The 21,546-nt window shown below is 44.7% G+C and overlaps 6 protein-coding genes across 6 annotated transcripts; 3 read left to right on the forward strand and 3 right to left on the reverse strand.

Moving 5' to 3' along the window:
- Nucleotides 1-80: 80 nt before the first annotated feature.
- PG986_005627 (uncharacterized protein) lies at nucleotides 81-864 on the forward strand (the record flags this gene model as incomplete). The annotated part of the gene is made up of 3 exons (XM_066841849.1): nucleotides 81-244; nucleotides 321-397; nucleotides 467-864. 3 exons carry the CDS (start codon nucleotides 81-83, stop codon nucleotides 862-864), a joined length of 639 nt encoding a protein of 212 aa, XP_066701711.1.
- Nucleotides 865-7,891: 7,027 nt separating this feature from the next.
- PG986_005628 (uncharacterized protein) lies at nucleotides 7,892-8,380 on the forward strand (the record flags this gene model as incomplete). The annotated part of the gene is made up of 1 exon (XM_066841850.1): nucleotides 7,892-8,380. The coding sequence occupies one exon, from the start codon at nucleotides 7,892-7,894 to the stop codon at nucleotides 8,378-8,380; it is 489 nt and encodes a 162-aa protein (XP_066701712.1).
- Nucleotides 8,381-8,531: 151 nt separating this feature from the next.
- On the reverse strand, nucleotides 8,532-9,620 carry PG986_005629 (uncharacterized protein; the record flags this gene model as incomplete). Its single annotated transcript, XM_066841851.1, has 3 exons — nucleotides 8,532-9,287; nucleotides 9,333-9,388; nucleotides 9,443-9,620. 3 exons carry the CDS (start codon nucleotides 9,618-9,620, stop codon nucleotides 8,532-8,534), a joined length of 990 nt encoding a protein of 329 aa, XP_066701713.1.
- Nucleotides 9,621-10,447: 827 nt separating this feature from the next.
- Nucleotides 10,448-13,457, forward strand: PG986_005630 (uncharacterized protein; the record flags this gene model as incomplete). The annotated part of the gene is made up of 9 exons (XM_066841852.1): nucleotides 10,448-11,567; nucleotides 11,632-11,876; nucleotides 11,933-12,197; nucleotides 12,275-12,304; nucleotides 12,358-12,567; nucleotides 12,626-12,661; nucleotides 12,721-12,870; nucleotides 12,938-13,219; nucleotides 13,285-13,457. 9 exons carry the CDS (start codon nucleotides 10,448-10,450, stop codon nucleotides 13,455-13,457), a joined length of 2,511 nt encoding a protein of 836 aa, XP_066701714.1.
- A 945-nt stretch (nucleotides 13,458-14,402) lies between these two features.
- Nucleotides 14,403-15,557, reverse strand: PG986_005631 (uncharacterized protein; the record flags this gene model as incomplete). Its single annotated transcript, XM_066841853.1, has 1 exon — nucleotides 14,403-15,557. The coding sequence occupies one exon, from the start codon at nucleotides 15,555-15,557 to the stop codon at nucleotides 14,403-14,405; it is 1,155 nt and encodes a 384-aa protein (XP_066701715.1).
- A 1,018-nt stretch (nucleotides 15,558-16,575) lies between these two features.
- PG986_005632 (uncharacterized protein) lies at nucleotides 16,576-18,026 on the reverse strand (the record flags this gene model as incomplete). The annotated part of the gene is made up of 2 exons (XM_066841854.1): nucleotides 16,576-17,728; nucleotides 17,818-18,026. The coding sequence occupies 2 exons, from the start codon at nucleotides 18,024-18,026 to the stop codon at nucleotides 16,576-16,578; spliced, it is 1,362 nt and encodes a 453-aa protein (XP_066701716.1).
- Between the last annotated feature and the right edge of the window lie 3,520 nt (nucleotides 18,027-21,546).

The raw sequence follows: 21,546 nt of genomic DNA on the forward strand, positions 1-21,546 counted from the left end.
TCGGCTCTAGTGCCCTCGACGCCATGCTCCGGATGAACAGCGTGACCTAAATCAGCATCCTGAGCAGGCGCCCCGTGGAAATGGTCGAAGGCCGCCCCGACCCGCGGGTCAACGTCATCATCCACAAGGACTTCGAGACGTACGACGAGAAGGTCCTCGCTCAGCTCAAGGGCGCCGCGGGCTGTGTTTGGGCTCTCGGTGTGGCACAGTCCCCAGCCCTGCGCCCTCATCTGATCCTGGTCCCGTATGCAGCAGGAGGTTTGCCCCTTGCATGGCAAGAGAAATACGAGGAACTCAAAAACTGATTGACCAAAATTCAGAGACTATGTCCAGATCACCAAAACATGTGCAGAAGCAGCCGCCAAGGCGCTCTCAAAGCTTTCGGGCACCGAGTCCAGTCCTGTTGCTGCTTCAGGGAGGCGCCGCCATCAGTGACCCCGCCCTTGCGATTCGTAATTATATGTAGCCGGCGGCGACACAACGACGAAACCGGGGCTTCTGACAGCGTTCCAAGCGCGCATCAAGGGGGAGACGGAATTGTCTTTGGGTGCCATATGCAGGTCCAGCCACCTCCAGGGGTATTCGGTCCGCATCTTCTACCCCGACATGGCCGGCCACGACGCCATCAAACCCTATATCGCGCCACGGCCTCTGGTGCACAGCGTCGCCGAGGCGGTCTTAGGCGCGCCCATCCGCCACTTCGCCAAGAACCTGTGGGCGCCCACCGACAAGCTGGGTGAGTTCCTGGTCGAGGTGGCCATGGGCCGTCATGATGCCGACATCGACGCGGCGGATGGACAGGAAAGTGTGGATGGCTTGACGATTATCTCAAACGCTGATATCAGGAGGGTGAAGGGGTATTAGCTAGAGGGCACTGCCTCGTGCCTTTTCTTTGCTGACCCCCCTGTTAGCACAAGCCACAGTTTTCATACTAAGATGCAACCCCTATCGGCTGCCCCCCCCTCAAATGACCCCTCCAGATTTCAGATGATTCTAGAGCCCCTGAGCAACAATAATAGTATATAAAGGGGTTAAATCTCACTCGTTTATTAATTAAAGTAGATTAATCTCTTCCTCTTTTTTTCCTCTTTTCATTATTATTAATATAATTAAAGAAACTCGTATTACTTAAACGGTTTAAGCCGTATTAGTTAATAAAAATATTAATTATATAGTTAAAAACTATAATATTAATAAGGGTACCCTTTATAATCGATTTAAAGGTTAATATTTAAAAAAAGAATAAAATAAGACTTAATAGTTATTTACCTTTATAAAAAAGACCTTTTTAATTAAATAGGCCCTTTTTTAAGTTAATTTAAGTTACGTATTAATATATTAATTATTTTATATATACACTTAATATATTCTCCTTATAAAAGGGGTTAATTATTTTATTAATAAACGATAAGTGTATCGTTTTCTAAGATTATTATTATTATTATTATTAATAGTACGCCGTATGCCGAAGGCCTTCGGTACATCTACCTAGTTCCTCGTGTAATAAACCGTGCCGAAGCTGGACTAAAAATACACGTTGCCAATATCGTAAAATCTACCTCACGTGCTCGACGTTACCATGCTGGTTCTCACCCACCAGCCTAGTGACCCTTGCTTTAGGGCCTGAAGAGAGATTATCCAGGTTCGGGTGGTCCCCTAATCTCTATTGTTAATTTATATAGCGGTAGTCGACCGGTTCGTAGAAGCCACTTTGCGATAACTTTCGCCGTATCTTTTTTGTAGTAAGCGCCGCTAGATCGCGACGAGTTCGCAGCGGACTAAGTGTTAGCTGTTTTGTTAGCTGCTCTTGTTTTCCCTCGAAGTTTTTATAGTATAAGATTAGGTGTTCGGCTGTCTCCCGTCCTTTACCGTAGTTATATAGCGGCGTCGGGACGTCTGGAACCTGACAGGTGAATAGGAACGATTTAAGCCCTATTCTTTTAGTGCGTGCTTATATTAAGACCGATGTTTCGTGCTTAAGCATATCGTCGTAACGACGGCACGCTCCCTAGTTTAGCGGCGATTCTATAGTTAGTTCGCGGCGGCCTCGTGTCGGAGTAACGGTATAAAACTATTTTTATTCCTATTTTTCTTTAAGCGCTTATTCGACCGTTTAATTATTTAGCTATTGTTTAGCTGACGTTAATTGAGCGTCGCTTGGCTATGGAGTCGTGGGGGCTTCGCTAGTGGCCCTTTAGGGTCTCTTTTGTCTCCTTCTCTTTGCGTTACGTTTTTTATTAATAATTTCTGCCGTTTTTATATAGGCGCCGCGTAAAAGTTGTAGCTTTCCGGTAATTTCCGTACGTATCTCGAAGCTAGCTGCCCTCGCACTTAGATAGAGGTCGAGGGGGGGAACTGCCGCTTTAGTTTTTAAATAGTATTAAGGGGTCGCCTTATATACCCTTATTACGGTCCGGAGACAAGAATTCTGGACTATTATAAGGCTAAGGGCTGGCCTTTTTTCGGTATCGCTTATTTTATACTAAGCCGACGTTCCGTACGCGAGTACGCTGCGTATTATTTTCGTATAAAGCTCCTTTGCCCTTCGTATTGAACATCCCTAAGCTAACGCTGCGAGCCTAGTGAGAGCTAATATTTAAGTTGCTATTTTCGCTTTAATTTTTAAGATATGGTCCTTCTATTATAGTTTCCAATAGAGCTAAACGCTAAGGAATCTCGTAGAGATTACCGGCGTTATAGCAGCGTTTCCGAGGCGTACCTGTAACGTATAAGCTTTTCGCGCTTTAATAAAATAAATAAGCTCGCTCTTTTTAAGTTCGAACTCTATCCCTCTCGTACGTGCCCAGCGGCTATAAGTCTCCCAAGCTTTTTCTAGGTTTCGGTAATTCGTAACGTAGTCTAGCCTTACGGTAATAAAATTCGTATTATCCGCGAATCCGACAATAATAAGCTGCTCGTACGCTTTTAGCTCTTCGTATAGTATAGCGATATAGAGAATAAAGAGGATCGGTAATAGCGGAGAGCCTTACGGAACACTAGCGCGGAGCTGGATCCTCCTTAACGACTTGCCGTCGAAATAAAGGTGAACCGATCTGTCCGTAATAAAGCTCTCGACCTATCGGTAGACTTAATCCGGCAGTCCTTTTTTACGAAGTATAGCAATTAGTCTTTTATAATTAACTATATCGAAAACGCCTTTAATATCGAGTTAAAGAAGGGAAGCGACGCCCTTTTATTACTACGTTATACGGACGACGTCGGTAACTAGTCGAATAGCCAGCTCGGTAGACCGCTACGTCCGGTTCCCTATTTAGCCTTTAAGTAAAAGCGAGTACTCTTCGGCTATTCCGGTAATTCGCCGGTTTATAACTGTTTCTATTACCTTCCCGACCGTATTGAGTAATGAAATAGGTTTCTATTCACTAGGTGTCTGCTTTTCGGTTACTGTTTTATTTGGCTTTGGGATCACGATAACCTTTGCCGTACGGAAACGTTTGGGGAAGTAGGCAAGCCGGAAGCTCGCTGTCGCCAAGCCGGCTAACGTCCGGAAAAGGGGTTCCCTACACGCTTTGAGGAAACCAGGAGGTAAAAGGTTTTCCCCTGGAGCCTTCCAGGGTCCCGTCTATTTAATAATATCTCTTATTTCCTTAGCCGTTACCTTTGCCTCGATAGGGGTAAGGCTAGGGGCGTAGTTCGGTACGGTATTTAAGTCCGTAAGGTCGGTTTTTAGGTTAAGAAAGAACCTTTCCGAAAGAAGCGTAGTTTTCTCGTCGTGGCTTCGCGCCTCGTTAGTAGCTCCTTCGCTACGTCGTAATTCTGGGATTCCCGCTGTTTATAATGGCGTCCAGCTCCGTAGTCGGGCCTATTATTCGAGCGATTAAAGTGTTTTAGAATCGTGGGAGGCAGCGGCGACTGCGTGGCGCTAGCTTTTCGTTTTCGCTATTTAAACGATTTTCTCTAGGTCCGTCTTCGACTCGGTGTATTAGTTTTAAGTATATTGCGAGGGTACCGCGAGATAGGCTCGGTATCGTTATTTCGTTATAATCTACGCTTTTTAGACTTTCGGTAACCACTAGGGCGTACCTTTACTAGTATAAGGGGTCTTTTTTAGGGCTGCTATATCGGTAATTTTTCGTAGGTCGCCTATAAAGTTATCGATAACTTAATTCAGCTTTTCCGGGCTTATTGGCTCGGCGATATCGGTTAAACGTGCTCCGGCTTCCGCCCGTGCCAGCCCCTTATTTAATATCGTCCAGTTTTATCCCTCTGCTTTCGTTTTACTACCTCGTAGCGAGTTGGCTTCTAGTTCGACGCGGACGACCTATGCCCTGTGGTTAGAACCTTCTAAGCCAGGGTCTCCTTTATATAAAATTGTCGTTCCTCGTGTCACCTAGGCCAGGTTTAGCGTGGAATCTCTTTGTCCGTAGCGTCGTCTCGTAATTTCTTTATATGGCGTGGCTAGCTTTAGGTTCCATTGGTCCGTAAAGGCAAGAAGGTTGTTTGCTCTGTACGATTTCCTGCCATGCACGTTCTAGAGCGGATAGTGTGTGTTAAAGTTTTCGACGAGCAAGTGTCGCCCGGGGTACGAAGTCGCATCGAAGTCGCTTAGGAGGCTCCGTTATCGAAAAATTTTTTAGATTAGCGAATATATAAACTATATAGTAAAGCGGCCATTTTTTCCTCTCGATATTATAACGGCAGCCTAATCGGGGCCTGCCTTAATTTTTAGCTTAGCGATATCGAAGCGTTTATATATATAAATAGCCGCTCGGCCCTCGTTATAAATTACTCGATACTTAGCTGTTTTTAAGCAGTACGCGGTTTACGTACGGGAGTTCGTTTATACTTCTTATAGTATTAATATATCGTACTTTTCTTAGTTAATTAAAGTAAGTATCGTTATTACCTTTAATATTGCAACGTTCCAGTATACTATTCGTAAGCTTATAATTATAAGACTATAATAGTGTCTTACGTTAGTAGAGGAGCGACGGTGCCGCGCCGGCTTTGCGAGCATATTTCTCTGCCTTAGCTGCTCGCTGTCGAATCGAATCGCGGGCGGCCTCTCTTCCGCGAAACTACTGTATACCCTTCTCTATCGCTGGTAAAGAGCGTCGTCGGTAATAATAAACGCCCTATTCCTGCCGAGCTGTCGCCGGTGCTACGGACTTCAAACTAGCGAGGCTGGTGGGCATAAACTTTTTTTACGCGTTCTCTTTACTGGATCGCTACGGGGTAGCCGCGATCCCACGCCGTGTGTTCCCTGCCGTAATTAATACAACGTTTCCTGCCTCGTGGTCCTTTTTGGGGGCACTCTTGGTCTCCCTTAGGGTGTACTGCTGTAGAACAGTAGCTACATCGCTGCTGCTTTCGATAATACTTAGTTACGTAGCCGTAGCCGTAATAGCGATAGCATTATTAAATGCGGAGGTTAGCGTTATACGGTTCGTAATCGAAAATCTCGGAATCCTATATTAAGCCGTTATCGCACAAGTCTTTCGCAGCTTAAACGGAGCTCGCATACAGAATAAGGGAGGCGTAGCGTACTTTAGGATTCTTCGGCAAGCTACGTTTATATTTCGAGATCTCTCTCGGGTTATATTTATTTGTAAATAAGCTACGTAATAACGCGGCTTCGTTATAGGTATCCCGCAGTTTTTTCGCTAGGACTTTTTTCGCGATAACTGCGAGTTCTTTATAAGTAAGCTGCGCGTTAGTCCCGAAAGCGTTTAAAACCTATCTATTATTCTCTATATGTTTCTTCGCCTCGTTTTTAAAGGTAAAGACGATATCGCCGCTAAGTAGTTTCCTCGTTGCGATAGCCTCGCTATGCCCGATTGCCGTATTAACGCTCTGTATAATATCTGTTGGCCTCCTCTTTTAGATGTCGTTGGATTGATTTACGCTTTTAATTACTATTTCGCGGTTTCGGCGGGCTGGGACGATAACTTTCGGTTACTAAGCAATAGGATCGCTGCTACGCGGCGTAGATATAATTTGAGCCTAGGACTTAGTTTATATAGCTTTAAGATTTTGTGTAATTTAAGCGATAGTTTCTTCGATTATTTTTCGTAATTCCCCGCGGGTTACTGGCGCGTTATCGTCGTTGTCGAGGTGCAGTCGTAGTTCGGTCGCTTCGGTGCGAAGTTCCCTAATTACTTGGAAAATCTCTTTATGCCTACTGTTGGGGGCTATTAGATTGGCGATCAGTTTCTCTAAATGCTTTAATCCTTCTTCGATACCTCTTTTCGAGCCATTTTCGCTATTGGGACGCGTCTAAGGCGTTTAAAGTCCTTAGTTATACGCCGTAACGTTGCTTCGCGGGTAGTGCTAGCTCTGCGCGAGTCCGGCGCGACCGGTGTCAATAACCATCGGATCATCCATCGGATCATCCATACCGTAGCGCCTTGGCTGCGTCCCCTCGATAAAGGTTCGGCTAGGTCAATTCGACCTCGTAGATTTAAATAATAAAGTTTGTTTTCGATTATTCGATGGTTCGACCGAGTTATCGATCTTTTCCCTTTCTCGCTTCAATTAACGTTTCCTACCGTAATTATTAATGGTATTATTTCTATTTTATCTTTAACCTTTAAATAACTCCTTTAAAGGATAATATTTTAGAAAATAATACCCTTTAAAAGTAACTTTTTAATTTAAAGCGTTATATTTTAATATAAAGCGGTGTAAAGTATAATTAATATAGTCTTTAAAAAGTAATCGTCTCTATTAATCGATATTTTTTATAATATTTATTATATTTAAATATTTATCGTGTCTTTAAAAAACTTACGTAATAATTCACGGGTTATATTTTTAAGCTTATAAGCCTTAATATAATATAATTAATACTCGATCGTATATTTTTATAAAGCGTAGTTTTCTTAATTTTTTTCGAGTAATACTAAATAAAGTCTAGTAATAATATAGTGGCTAAATTTAATATATATTCGATTAAAGAGATAATTTAATAATATTATTATAGGTAATTTAAGTAAAACCTCCTTCGTTATAATATAAAGAGGCTTAAATATTTATTTCTAAGCGTTTAAAATTAAAATATATTTATAGTAAAATAATAAATTCGTAATATAGTTTTATTTTTCGTATAAAATTAAGCCTATAATAGCTTATATTAATTTTAATATTATTAAGGGTTTAAATATTAATAATACTTAAGCTAAGAGACGAAAGATAAATTAACGGTGTTCTTAATATTTTTCGTATATATATTATAATATTTAATTATATAAAGGTTTAAGCTTATATAGTGTATAATTTAAAGCCTTTATAACCTTCGCTAAGTCTTATATTTAAATAGATTTTAAAGAACGAAACCTATTTAAAGAAACGAGCCCTCGAAATTATAAATAAAGCGTTTAAAAAGCTAATTAAAATAATTAACGTTAAAGTTAACTTTATAAGATAAAGTATCTTTAATAAAGCTAAAGATAAAGAGCTTAATATCTTAATATATTTACGAGTTATATTTATTTAATAGAATAATAATAAAACTAAAGAGTTTTAATAATTCTTTATTAATAATAATTAGCTTAAACGTATTAAAAACTCCCGCTATTTTATTAATAAATATATAAAAGTTTTTAACGACTCGTTTTAATAATTCCCTATTACACTTATCTAATTTATCGATAATATAATATATTAGCTCTACGTAATTTAATATAATAATGTCGATAAGGACTCTCTATATCGTGGATACAGTCGAAGCGGTATAGTTAGCCGATTCCGATAAGGCGAACTTTAGCTACACGTGCTATTCGAAGAGCAATCCTCGAATAATTGAGATTTCGGTGTCCCGCTTCTCGTTATCGTGGCGACAGAAGTAGTAGACCAAGATCCCGCTATTGCCAGTTGTGCACCCCCGCTCATACTCAACCTACCCTCTCTGCCTTTTCTACCAGGCTGACTAATGCCCAGATCCAACAACTTTGCTACCTCTGGTCACAATGCCGATTACTTTGACCAAGTCGCCGCCCTTCGAAGAGATACCGCCGGAGCCAACCGTCTCTTCGCCACTGAAATAGCTCGCGTCAACGAGCAGATCAGAGACCTCTCAGCGCCCCAACTGGCAGAACCCGAGCTTCGATCTGCGGATGCCGACCCCAACATTACCGCCGCCCGGCAGCTGCAGCGCTACCAGGCGGGGACCGAGCACTTCCGGAGACTCTGCGCCGAGTCCATCCCCCGCGCCGTCCCGGAGATGAAGAAGCAGCGCATTAGCGATGTGTCCGCGACTGGGAACAGTGTGGCCCATGTCGGCAGCTTCAACGAGCTGGCGGGCGCAGCCAAGGCCGACCAAGACATTTCACAGATTAGGACGAAGAATAAGAGCTTAGCTATTATTGGGACTGCGAACGGAATTGATTTCAACCAATTGATGGCCAAAAGATTTAAATAGATGGCATTGGATTGACCCAACGACTCTTGTCATGTGAGAGTGTCAGAGAAAGTGGTAGTTTACACTAATTAATATATCACATAATGCCTCATCCATACAACTCGTACGACATAGCCATAAGCCCCTAATGCAATAGCCAACTTGTGTGAACTCATGACTCGCCCGCGAGCTTTGCGCCTGAGCTCCTCTGCCAGCGAAACCACCACAGATACGTCGCCAGAGTAATTGGAGCAGCGAAAGCCCAGTAGATCCAGTACTTCTCCGAGACCCTCCACCCCGCCTCGCTGTCGAAGTTGAAGAATGACATGCTGAACATGGCGGACACGAATGTCGGCGGGAGAAACACCATGGTGAGGGTCGCTATGGTTTTCATCGCCGCGCTGTCTTCCCGAGCGGCTTTGCCGACTGCTACCGAGACACCCGCATCATACTGAGCCACCGTGTGGAATACCAACTGGATCTCATTGGCTAGCCGTTTCTCGTTGGCATGGGATCTACAGCGCAAGCTTCCGAGGATGTTTCGAAAGAAGAGCAGAGGTTGGTGCACTCTGGACCAGCTGCGAGTATCTGATAGCTCCGACTTGATGGCATCATGTTGCGACAGCATTGCATCCATTGTCCCGAGGGCGGTATCGAGAGTCTCTGTGACATGGGTCGCGTGTCGTGCCATGTCGTGAAAGTACCTGTAGTCTGGTTCCGGCTTGCCGGCTGGCCTGGGCCCCTTTTCAATTGCCCTCACGCAGTCGCGCACTGCCCATACTGCGGTGTCCTGCAGGCGCACTACCTCCTGAACGAGATGGACGTAGGCTGAGAACGGGTCGCTGTCATAGTCTCCATGCGTATTCATAAACGAGTCTCTGATATAGTGGAAGAGAGACGGCTCTGCATCAAAGACCAAGATCGTTGTCTAGTTGGAAGATTCGTCGAAGTGGATGTAGACAGTGAGTTTTACCCAATTGTACTGCATCCGTTCGCTGAGAATCTTAACCTCGAAACGCGCCCAGGTATCTTCAATAATATCAGCAGAAAAAAGGGGGTGTGGATTGAAGGGGATCGACTAACTGCGACTCAAGCTTCCCGCCGTATATGTGTTGTCGTCGTAGCCGAAAAACCCATTTGAGTTCTGACAATATTGCGACCACCAGAATTGAGGTACTCCGAACGCCCTCTCAAAAGTGCATTGGCAGTGCGGGCAGCATCGTATCTTGTCAGCACTAGCGAAGCTGGATTCGTTAGTCATAGTGCATAATGCTTTCCAATGCTTAGGCGGACGAACATTATAGATACTGGCGAGTCGTTACAAAACCAATTTCGGTCCGATGCGATGTCTAGATGCAATTGCGTTGAATTCACTTGAAGTCGCTGCCAACCATCCTGTTGCCCCCGAGCTGAGTTGCGTAGCAGCACGATTTCGGAAGTGCTTGGGCAACACTCATCGGGTATCGTAGGTCGACCTCGTTGGAGCAGCCAACCTTTGGACATCGTCGATGAATCCGCATTCAAAGATATAGTATCCGAAAAGATTTACAGATGCTGTCTTGCACGTAATGGTTTGGGCAGTGTCAATAAAATGTATATCAGGTCATCTCAATCTGCAGTGTCTGTAAAATACCCTGTTGCACACCCCGCCATCCATTGTCGTATCTCATTGCTAGGCCTTTCGTGGGCGGAAATGGTGCCTTCGCCTGCAGGCTACCCGACACAGTGGGCGAGCGTATTACCGCACTATGTAGTACTTTAAGTAACTCATGTACCTAGTTACTAGCCTCGAAACAACAGAGTAGGTACCGATACGTATCGATATTTCAGCCGCTAGGAATGACCAGGGGCTTGGAGCTGATGGCCATCCACGCCGTGGTGCTGACACAGTCCATGGGTATTAGAAAAGAAAAAGAAAAAACAGCTCTATCCATGTAGCATGATTAACATAAATATGTGAAGGACTGGCTGCTGGTTTCCTTGCAGAGTCCAAATTATCATAACCTCATTCCCATCGCCAGATATATCTTTACTCCTTTTCCCGCATAATATTATCCTTCACCTGACTGCTCTATTGTCAAATCTTCAATGGCTACTCAAAGTACTTCTGACAAGGAAGGTGACCGTCAAGCACAGATAACTGTCGCTGCGGACACTACTCCTAGGAAGAAAGATGGTGCAGAAGCCCGTGCAACTCCCTTATCAGCAACGGATGCCAGGCGCGTCTTGACAAAAAGTCTCGTGAATGTCGTGCTGCAGGTCGATTCTCTGTTGAAGGCGGTTATCGGCACGCAAGAACTTGTTGTGGCACAACCGGCTGCACCTGAAACTTCGTCACAGAATGCACCACCAGTCTCCTTGTCGGAAAGTCAGGATACTTCCAATACCTTGACCCCATCATCGCAGCCCGTCGCCAGAGACCCATCCCCCTCAGGGGCTCAGGAGTCCCCGGAGATATCCAGGACTGTTGTAGCACAACGGGGAAACGTGCTGAACGGCGAAAAGCGATACTACACGTTGTCGGAGGGCGACTACGACGGGGTGGAGACACACAACACCGAATCTGCATTCGAAATGCGTAAGGACGTCGCTACGATCAAACCACCGAGTAACGATAGACATTTGATGCAGCTCGGCAACAGCGCTCTGGATAACGACATTGTGGATCATGTGACTTCGGAGAAAATTGTGATTCGATCACCTCATCTCCTCAAGGTGGTCAAGGAGAATATCTACTGGCCCAGTTCGGCGTTCTACGACGGCCAGAAGAGCCTCACACTCGACAGTCCTTACCGGTCTGTTGGGGTGTACAGGGATACCCTCGGCCAAGTTCTTGATCGGATGAAAGGACGACTCTCCCGTGAAGAGACCGTAGCGAAGGCAGCGGATGAGTTTCCCGATTCAGATCTCTCAGATTCCGACCTTCGACTCACCGCCCATCACCTGGAACTGTTCCTCTGTGAGGTTGACAAGGTTCAATGGCATGGCATTCAGCTGGAGAAGGAACGCCACAATCGCAAGAAAGCCACCTTCGATATGCTTTGGAAGCTGTATAAGCCCGGAATGGTGGTATATACAGAGAAGGATGGAGTGAAACTGGCGTGTCGGGTCAAACTCTTGATTTGGAGTCACGGCTCTGTTATCAAAGCAGGTCCTGACGATCCTTATCAAAGGATCGAAGTCGTGCTCTGGTATCTGGATCACGATGGTATGTTACAAACCCTCCATATTCCATTTGTGAGCCAGGCAACTTACGTGACTGCACTACACAGGGAGGTACATCAACCGACGTTCCCAGGCTGTGTCCATACACCGTTACCATGGCGAAAAGTCGATTCTGGAACTACCTGTCTATCCTGAAACCTTCATGACGGATTGGCAAAACGAGAGGAGAAAACGCATAGAAAGAGGGCAGAGATTCATGCGTCTCATCACGAAAGGCCACTCCTACTGCGATTACAATGGGGCGGTGTCCATAGATGCCGAGAACCCGTACAACACCCAGAAACACCAAGCAGTCAGTATTCTACCTATGAGATGGATTCAACAACTAATCCATCTGATAAAACACAGTACGCAGGAAAAGTCATTGTTGATCCAGAGCAGCACTATCGAGAGTCTGGCTCAAGCAAGGGCACCCATTGGCTGGACGAGGGTGATGTGCGAGAAAACGCTGTTGGGGCCGAGCTTAGACAATTTATCAAGCTGAACCCAACCGAGCCTACGAATAACAACTCCGCAGACGCCATCCCTCCTTCGTTTGGAGAAGATCAGCTATTCCTGCTACCAGAATGGATTCGTGGCTTCACCATGTCCACACATGGCAATCGGAAATGGGGTAAGCCAGCACCCGAACACAAATGCCCACTCCAATACCAAGCAGAATCGCTAATTCCTCCTGACTCACTTTCCTAGTGTGGCTACATGTTGATCATGTCAATACCTGTAAGTTGCATATACCTTCTATTCGGTGAATGTGATGTTTACCAAAAGCGCAGACGAACCCGACAGAGACCTTGTGAACACAATAGCCCTAGACGACAAAGACATCCAGCTTCTCAAAGCCATGACGCATTTCCCGGAGCAGGACGATAACTTGTGGAGTCCCGAACGCATCGAAAGCAAAGGAAAAGGCCGCGCGATAATACTTCATGGACCACCAGGCTTGGGGAAGACATATACGGCGGAATGCATCGCCGCTTGGTCAGGTAAGCCAACATATACTATTTGTCATACAAGTCGGACACTAACGTAAATTTACGAAAGGCCGTCCTTTACTTCGATTGACGTGTGCTGAGCTTGGTGAGTCATCCCGACGGTTGGGGCCCGATCTTGGACAAAGGAGACTGATTGAATGGCAGGTGTCGATCCGGGGAAATTGGAAGTCCAGCTTTCGGCCTATCTCAACCGAGCAGAACGTTGGAAGGCTATTGTCTTGATGGATGAGGCGGACGTCTACATGACTAATCGGCTCGAGCACAATGACAGCAAGGAGATTGGTATCGTATCTGGTACGCTCTTCTTACTTTCAAAACTCTCGCGTTTGGGTACTTGCGTGAACTAATACCCTTTTGGCAGTTTTCCTGCGTGCCCTGGAATACTTCTCGGGTATCATCTTTCTCACGACGAACCGAATTCGTGTCATCGACTCCGCGATCATTAACCGAGCTATACTCATCATGGAGTACAAACCACTTACTCCTGGGAAGATTGAGAAGATCATCAAGAACTGCACTAGGCGCTTCAAAGGGGACCAAGGCAGCGTGATGGACCTAGACCCCGAGGCTAAGACCCTCCTGAAGAGCTCTTTGACACAGGTCCCGAGCGAGTACGAATGGGACGGACGCGAGATCGTACAAGGTTTGTTGCGTCCATATCCAGTAACTCGTGTATTTAGACTCTACCCCATACTAATAAGTCTATAGTCCTGGCAGTTGCCGTTAGGCTCGCTTGTTTCGGCCATGGCGACAGCAAAACAGCCGCCACCAAGACGATGGTCAAAAGTGACCACATAGCGGAGGCAATTCGAATTATACAAGGTCATAGCGTATACAAGGACAGGAACGGAGCTAGCAAGAAAGGGGCCAGCAAGAAATAATCAGGATTCGTGGGGATTGGTTCGGAGCACATAATGCAGTTTTCCTTGTCGTTTTAGGCCTACATATCACACTCCTTTATTTCTTTTCCTGCTGTCCACTTTTCCTTTCATTGAGATTCTCTAATTACTAAACATTTGCCTCGAATGTCTCATGGTTGTATGTAATAATCTATTCGTGGCGTTTTAAAGTTACAAATATAATGGTTGCACCCTATACCATTCGTCGATATTCTCCGTTATTGTACGGCTCTCGTCACCGCCTATTACCTCGTAGCTGCCTGTCAGGAGAACTTTGAAATTCTCTGCAGTTATTAACGCTTCGAGATCTTGCACCGCCTGGCTACCCTCATGTAGATCATGCTCCGGTAGGTTGTCCAGGCCGTATATCAGGATGGGTATTGCTGACCGCAGATCCGAATCCAAGCGCTCAATGGCGTTGCAGCCATCTCTACGAAGCTCCTCCAGGTATTGAGAACTCATGTTAGAGCAGCAGTTGCATATTGCCTCAAGTAACGTTTCTGAGAAACTCTGGTCGGAGCTTAGATCATTGCACTGGATGTGAACGGCTCTGTGATGGCCTTCCAAGGATGCAAGACGATTAAGGGCTTCCAGCAGCCAGTCGCCATGGTCACGGCCCCATAAGAGCAGGTTCTCACCAGCTGGACTATTAAACCATCCCGAGAATTGTTCGCGAAGTTCAGTCGGGACTCTTATAGGCTCGTCGTAATATGGCAATTCCTCGAACGGTTCGCGTGGTTTGACGATCAACACGGGGTGTGCAACGTCTTGCTGCGGAACTGCGTCTAAAGGAGGCTGTTTGGCGGGAGCACGTGACACGTAACTAGGGGCTGCAGGCATTTATTATTACATGGACAGTGTGTATGTATGATCTTGATCCCAATCAGTTTCGCGCTTGGTTAAGACAGAGTAGAAGACTATGGAAGACTAACCTGTTCCAAGAAAACCCCCTACAAACATCCTCATGACGCAAGCTGCTGTATCAGCTGCGAATTGTTGCGAGCTTTTGTTCTTGTGACTGTCTGCGTAGTCACACACGCCTTTGATCGGAACTACCGGCATGTTGAAGTCCCAAACACCTCCAAGCTCCATCTCAAATGCTAGAACGCCAAATCTTTCAGCCAATTGATCCCGACGGGTAGGATCACGCATGATCATCGGCGCGGAGGCGTAAGGACCAAGACGGATATGGATCCTACCCGAGTCGGGACCAGGGCGATCGAGCCGCCGGTCGTCCTCGCACCCAACGACGCTGCACAAAGCCTGAAACGCTCCCTCGCAGGCTCTTCCCGTTTGAGGATTGCAAACGCCATCTGAACAGGGCTTACCGCGATGAAAGTGGTGGTAATCTGCTGGAAATGGCTTCTCGGGCTCTGACGGCCTCGTCACACGTTCGTTCAGGCGCTTCTCGACGCGGCCCAATAGCGTCTCGTTCCGCAGGTACCCCAGCAATGACTGGATCTTCATGTCCGACGAGCCCTGTAGCGACATCTCCCTCATCTTGACTTCTTCGGGCGTGAAGAGTGCTCCCTTGGCATAGGATAGGATATGACTTCCAATAATGACGTCGCCAATGTATATGTCGGAAATGTTTGTGTTCACAGGCTTTGCCACTCCGGCGCAGACTCCCACAACCAGCACAAGCCTCAGCTCGGGGTATTTCTCGGCTATGTACTGCACGCTCCGGCTCGCATCGACGTCTCCAGGACCTACAAGCTTGGCCAACAGCAATGGGTGCCCCAAGATATGACCTTGCAAGAACGACAAGATGTTCGATGATGTGTAGAATTTCGCACTATCATGCAGCTCGCCGGTAGATGCATCAAACTCGTCTAACTGCTTGATCACTGCGTTGAATTCACAGTCCAGTGCTGTTATAATCGCCAAATCAAAACTGGACGGCGCTGGGTTGGCACCAGTTTTGATTGCGGGGGCGGCAGCGTAGTTGGAGTGCAGGGCTGTGGCAGTATCCCTCGCTTGACCATGATCAGGGTCGTTCTGCCCTGTAACAGTAGCGAAGGATTGTGGTACGCCTGGAGAGGGGGCACTGGCAGAGCTGCCATCTGGCACATCGGGCTGCATTGTGCCTGCCCCAGTGGTGCTTCCGGCCCCTCTGAAGCTCGACTCGGGATTCGTTTGTTCTCGGTTCCGTAGTGACTCGAGAGTATGTATATTAGACATAGCGAGTGGGAAGCAGCAATGCGAGGGTATTTCTGTTATCTTGAATTATGCGGGTTTGGGACTTGGTAGGATGCCTCTCAGCCGCTTCATCAATGGAATTCTCTTCTGCTAAAGAATAGCAGGATATATCGGTCTTTTCCTGGGACTGGTTGCTTGAAATAGTTGAACATAGAGCTTCGTGGAGAAAAATGGCGCCTGGCAATATGTCAGGCTGTTTCTCCACTTTCTACTTTGCAGATAGATTCCTAGTGGCCCCCTAGTTATGACTCTTTCGCCCGGTTATGAGCATTGATGCAGTACTTACAAACTGCCAGGTAAGCCAGCCAGTAACCGATATGCCTTGTGTTTCCACATCCATAGATCACAGGCTTAGAGTGGGTGCGTGGCTAGACAGTAAGGCCTTTGGGTGTAAGCGCTAATGCTCTGTGGTGACAACAGCCTCACCGAAAACTATGCATCTGGACATTATTGCTTTATGCAAGCCATATTATCGGCAAATAGCAAAGTGGTTTCTAATTCGTGGATGGTGAAGTACCTCAAGAGTGGGGTGAGTGACAGCTAAGTTTATCTTGCATAATGTGGCTTTGTTTGCCCGTATTCTCGTGGCGAGGCACAATCCTCTTAAGGCAAAGTGCAGTTCTTTGCGGCGGTCTCCGGGCCAGACCAGGATTGATCGCCTTCTCTATGTAGGTTTGTATGGCTGCTCGATGAAACTCCAATTTAATTACCTAATCCGCTTACGGTCTTTAGATACAGAACTACGCCAACTGGTCATGAACGCTGGTCGCTCTTCAAAGGGCGTCTGGTCCAGCCCCGTAACCCTTATAAGCATATGCGGCCAGCGAAGTAGAAAGTATGCCTTCGACCTGCCTTGGCTGAGTATCACTAGCTGCAATGCCGAACATGCTTGTTAAAGGTTCTACGAAGCCCCGACCCTGATTGCGCCTATCTCTCTGATCATAGTATTGCACCTTGCAGACGTATTGGCCGCCTCCTCGCTGGAGCCCGCTTGGACTTGCCAATCTTCTAGCACCCGGAGCCATCCTAACTCTGCGTCATTGGCAGCGCCTGATGCCTCTCGGCTATTAGTGTACTTACACAACAGGTGAATGGCGTACTGCGCCCGGGGACTTCCCATGTCGCACTCAGCCTGCTGCCAGAGTTCCTTCCAATGGTACTGTGCCATTGTTAGCCAGCATTCGGGCAAAAGGCGCGTCTCCTGTGGTGTGACCGAACCGAGCTCCTGTCTAATGCATGCGGCTAACTCGAACGCAGCCTCGCTGTCTTCCCCACAAATGTTGCGAATCCGCCCAAGGTGCCTCCAAAGCCAGGAATGATAGCTAGGATGATGTATCCCGTACCGATCCCGCAAGGAGCCTCTCATCTGGTCCAGACTGGAGACTAGAAACTCTTTCCAGTCTGTCCCGGCCCAAGGGGGTTCGGACAAGTGCGGGGCAACACCTGCAGCCATTGTGGCCAGTAAGGACGGCTCTTGGAGCGCGCCTTGGCGCCGGAACTCATTGTATATGTGGTATTGTGCTTCGAGGAGGGAGTCCCGGTAAGATAGGCTCGGGTTGGTCGACAGCCCGAGTAGCTCATTCAAACTATCCTGCACCCGTCGACCCCTGTCAGTCCTTTGCTCTGACAGCGAGACGAGGTGTTTGAGGAGCATTCGGATAATTGGGGCATCGCAGTATCGGTGAAGGTGAACTACCATGTCGAGAATCGCACACAACGTATGCGTCTGGAATACCTGGCCTACGTTGCTAAACCCCTTTTGGATCAGGCAAAAGCCTTCTGCAACGTGCTGTCTCCTGACCAGCAAGTTGCCCTGAATGATGTCGGCCAAGGATAGAAAGGAAGGGGAGTCACCATAAGGGCCCGGGCCCCACGTCCAGAACTCCAACTCTGATTTGTCCAGTAGCAGCTCGCTCATCTGTCGTATAAGAACGTCTTGGAGACGGGCTAGTGCCGAAGACGGCACTGCTGGGCAGAGCGCATGTGACGTCTGGACTCTGTGGGGCATGGCCTTGCGCCTCGGTTTGTTCTTGGTCCAACCCCAGGTTTGGATTCTGGATCGGTACGTCTTCAGGCTAACATTGTCAAATCATCAGCGCTCGTTCATCAACAGCTTCTTTTGTTGATCAGAAGGCCCGCTTACCTGGCGTGAAATCCGCGGTCCTGCAGGATCGATGCGACCTTGGTTAGTGGAATATCGTCCTCAATGTACAACTGCCGGATTTGGGGCTTGTAATGCTCCCAATCTCCATGTGCGTGCTGCAATCGACCGTCATTGGAGGGAGCGAATTGTAGTGGGGCTAGTCGTGGCGTTTGGCCATGTAAGGCTGGGTGTGATGTATCATGTTGCATGGTCGCTTGACTTGGTGCCCAACTGGATGGTTCCGGAGATTTTACTCGGGTCGGGCCCAAAGAATTACCAGGTTTAAGGAAGAATGGATGACTATGTTTCGGCCCATGGCACCAATACCACAGGCGGGAGTGCCGGGCTTATAATTGGAACGGTAAATAACCCTGTTCTCCTGATTTGGTTTGGTTGCGATGTCTAGTACAGAGCCTCGTCTGACTTCCTCATGCACAATGAGTGGACATAATGTATGAAGTGGCCTGATCTGGACCAGGCTACACAGCCTGCTGGGTGCCAAGATGATCCCGGGTGAGCTACGCTGTCTCAGCTGCCTGTCGATTGCCCAGAAGGATGTCTAGTTTGTCAGGTGATACAAAACCAGGCCTGCAGTAGCACTTGAGAATATCCCTGCTTTCCATTTGGGGTTTAGTGGAGAGAGAAAGTGCTGAATGTACCTCCGTTGGCCTGCATACTCCATAGAGATTTGCATGCTTGATCACTGTGACCGGGCGTCGGGCGTACCATTCGTATGGTGGTCAATCTTCAAAGTGCAAAAATGTTGCTATTTATAAGATGGGGGAATGTAACTCTTGTGGGGAACTGCCATGTGACTTGCCAAATCAGGAAGCCGGTTATGGCCCGAGCCGAGTGTACGCCTGATGAGCGCCAGCCCGTTCCCATGCTTACTATGCCTACCTGACATTGCAGTGAAGTTCACAAAGGTACCGTTTACAAGCTTGTACATCGTCTCACTACCCCAACCCGGCCCTTTCACATCACTGGTCTATTACAGGAGTGTTGAGATATTCATTATGGTGCACTGTGTATAGAACATGGTAGGTGCTTCACCTAGGTGCAGGCGTAGGATAGTGGTGAACGGGAAATCTAGTCAGGTCAAGCCTGGCTATTTGACATGGCAAAAGTCAGAGGGCAATACCACACGCTTAGAGATAGGCTTAAGAGATGAAACTAGTTCTAACATTATGTTCATTCTAGTCTTGGATATTTTAATTATTGGTTTAATCTCAAGCATAGCGTCCTTAAGACTCCAACCGCCTGTGCAAGTCCTCTTTCCCCTCCCGTATCGCCTCCCCTAAATCGTACCCCCTAAACCCTTTGGAACCGCTCCTCCATCTCCTTGCGCATAGCGCCCACATCCTTTTAGTCGATATCCTAGGCCCGGCCCTGGTACAGCTCCACTATACGCCGGCTGCTTTGGACGAGCTAGTGCCCCCGGGGCTGCCGGATAGCGTCGAACGCCGCGAAGACGGCGGACAGCTGGTCGGGTTTCGTGACGCGGCTGTCGGCGAGCAGCTCGGACAGCACCGCCGAATTCTCGACGTAGAAACCCGCGCCGGCGCTATAGTACGGGGTCGTAGCGTAGGCGGCGTTACTGTAAAGGACGAGGCGGTTTTTATTAAATTAGGGGACGGGGTAATTACCCGTGTTAAAAAGGGTTTATTATATTATTTCGTTTAATTAATTATATAGTTAAATTTAAGTTTAATTATTTATAAATATACTAAGCTTTTAAAGGGAAAAAGGTTTAAAATTATATATATAAACTTAATTACTTTATTAATATTCTCGTTTATTAATTTAAATTACTTTTTAATTATAAGCTTAAAGTTAATATAATAATATAACGTTTCCTCGTGTATTATTAATAGCGTTAATTAATCGTAACTCGATTAATCGCTTTTATTAACTATTATATTAAATATATTAAACGTCTCGTTATTATTAACGGGGTAACTTAAAATATAAACGTTTTTATTAATTTATAAGTATAAATTTTTAACTCGCTCCTCGTTTAAAGCCTTAACGGTTTACGTTATAAGGATTATACTTTAATACTTATAAATATAAATATATTACGAGTAAACGTTAAAAACGTTATCGCCGCTTAAAACGAGCTATTATATCCGGCTTTTAATACCGTTATAACTTATTATAATATCGGCCTTAATTATATTATCGTTATAAAAGAATATTTTAACTCGATTATTTTTATCACTATTTTTTAACGCGATTAAAGTATTTTTAAAAGTAATATTTATCCTTAAGAATTACTTTAAAAACCTCTTTTATAAAATATATATAATTAATTATATTTATATTTTAATCGTTAATTAAAGTAAATAGCGGTTTATAGTTTATTAAATCCTCGCCCTTCGTTATATCGTTTAATATATTAAAATAAACGTTATATTTCGAGTCTTATTAATTATATATATTAACTTTTTAAACGTAGCGTATAAACTTTTATTGTAAATATTTATAACTCGTAATATATTAAATAAGAAAACGATACTTACGTTAATTGTATTAAAGCCGTAGCTTTATTTATAAATTTAACACGAGATCTTATATTTAATTAACGCTATAATTAAAATAACGCTCGTAATACCGCTATTAATAATAACGATTTTAAAGGACTTTTTAAGTTAAGTTTAAATAAATATTATAATAGTAATTATAATTTATCTTAATATAAAAGTTAAAAAAAATAATATTATAAAAGGAAAGAGACACGAGGGGTATTATTAAACTATAATTAAAAGGAAGAATACTATTAATTTTATTAATCGAGATATTATAATTCTTATAAATCCTTCGAAATAATTAAAGCTTTTTATATAAAGTTAAAAAGTTAATTAAAACTTATAATATTAACGTTAATATTTATATAAAACTTCGGTATAAATTTTATTTAATAATATAACTTAGTTTTTACGCGTTAAATTTAAGCCGTTTTTTAATTCCTTTTAACTCGATAAATATAATAATACCGGGCTACGTATAAAAACGTTAAAATCTTATGTTAAAGAAACTTTTAAAGTAGGGCCCGTAGTTTTTATACGTAAAGTTAAATTATCTTAATATTAATAAAGTAAAGTTCGTTAGAGAAAATAGAGGCCGGTTATTTCTTACTTAGAGTTCGCTTTAATTATTATCGTCGGACTAGCCCCCGTTATAAGGTGAGAGTAGGACGCCGGCTAGCGATCGCTTAGACTTTTAAAGCTTTATTACTTTTTAAATCGGTATCGGCATTAGCTCGCGCTCCGGGAAAAGGTGGGTCTAGTCGCGGTAATACGAAAGTTCGTGTTTTTAAGAGTATTAATCTCTTTAAATAAATCTTAAACGTATAATCGAATCGTAGTAACTTTTTTAATTTATTTTAATCGATAAACGCGCGTTAAAGTTTAATTTTTTAAGGTTAAATTCTTATATATAATTAATACGTTAATAAGCTATTTAATCTTAATATATTAATCGTATTAATTATAACTCTTACTTTAATAATTAAATTATATAAAGTTTATTACTTTAATTTATATAAATAAATAAAATATTTAAAATTAATTAATAAAGCTTTATTAAATAAGCGCGATTAATAATAATAAAGGTTAATTTAAAATATATTAATATATATAAGTAATAAAATAAAGAGTCTCGTAAGAAAAGACTTATTTAATAATATTATATAATAAAGTAAAAAATATAATATATTAAATTAAATTA

The sequence above is a fragment of the Apiospora aurea genome (genome assembly GCF_038362705.1).
Source record: "Apiospora aurea strain CBS 24483 chromosome Unknown utg000004l_segment0_segment0, whole genome shotgun sequence".
NCBI classification, from domain to species: domain Eukaryota; kingdom Fungi; phylum Ascomycota; class Sordariomycetes; order Amphisphaeriales; family Apiosporaceae; genus Apiospora; species Apiospora aurea.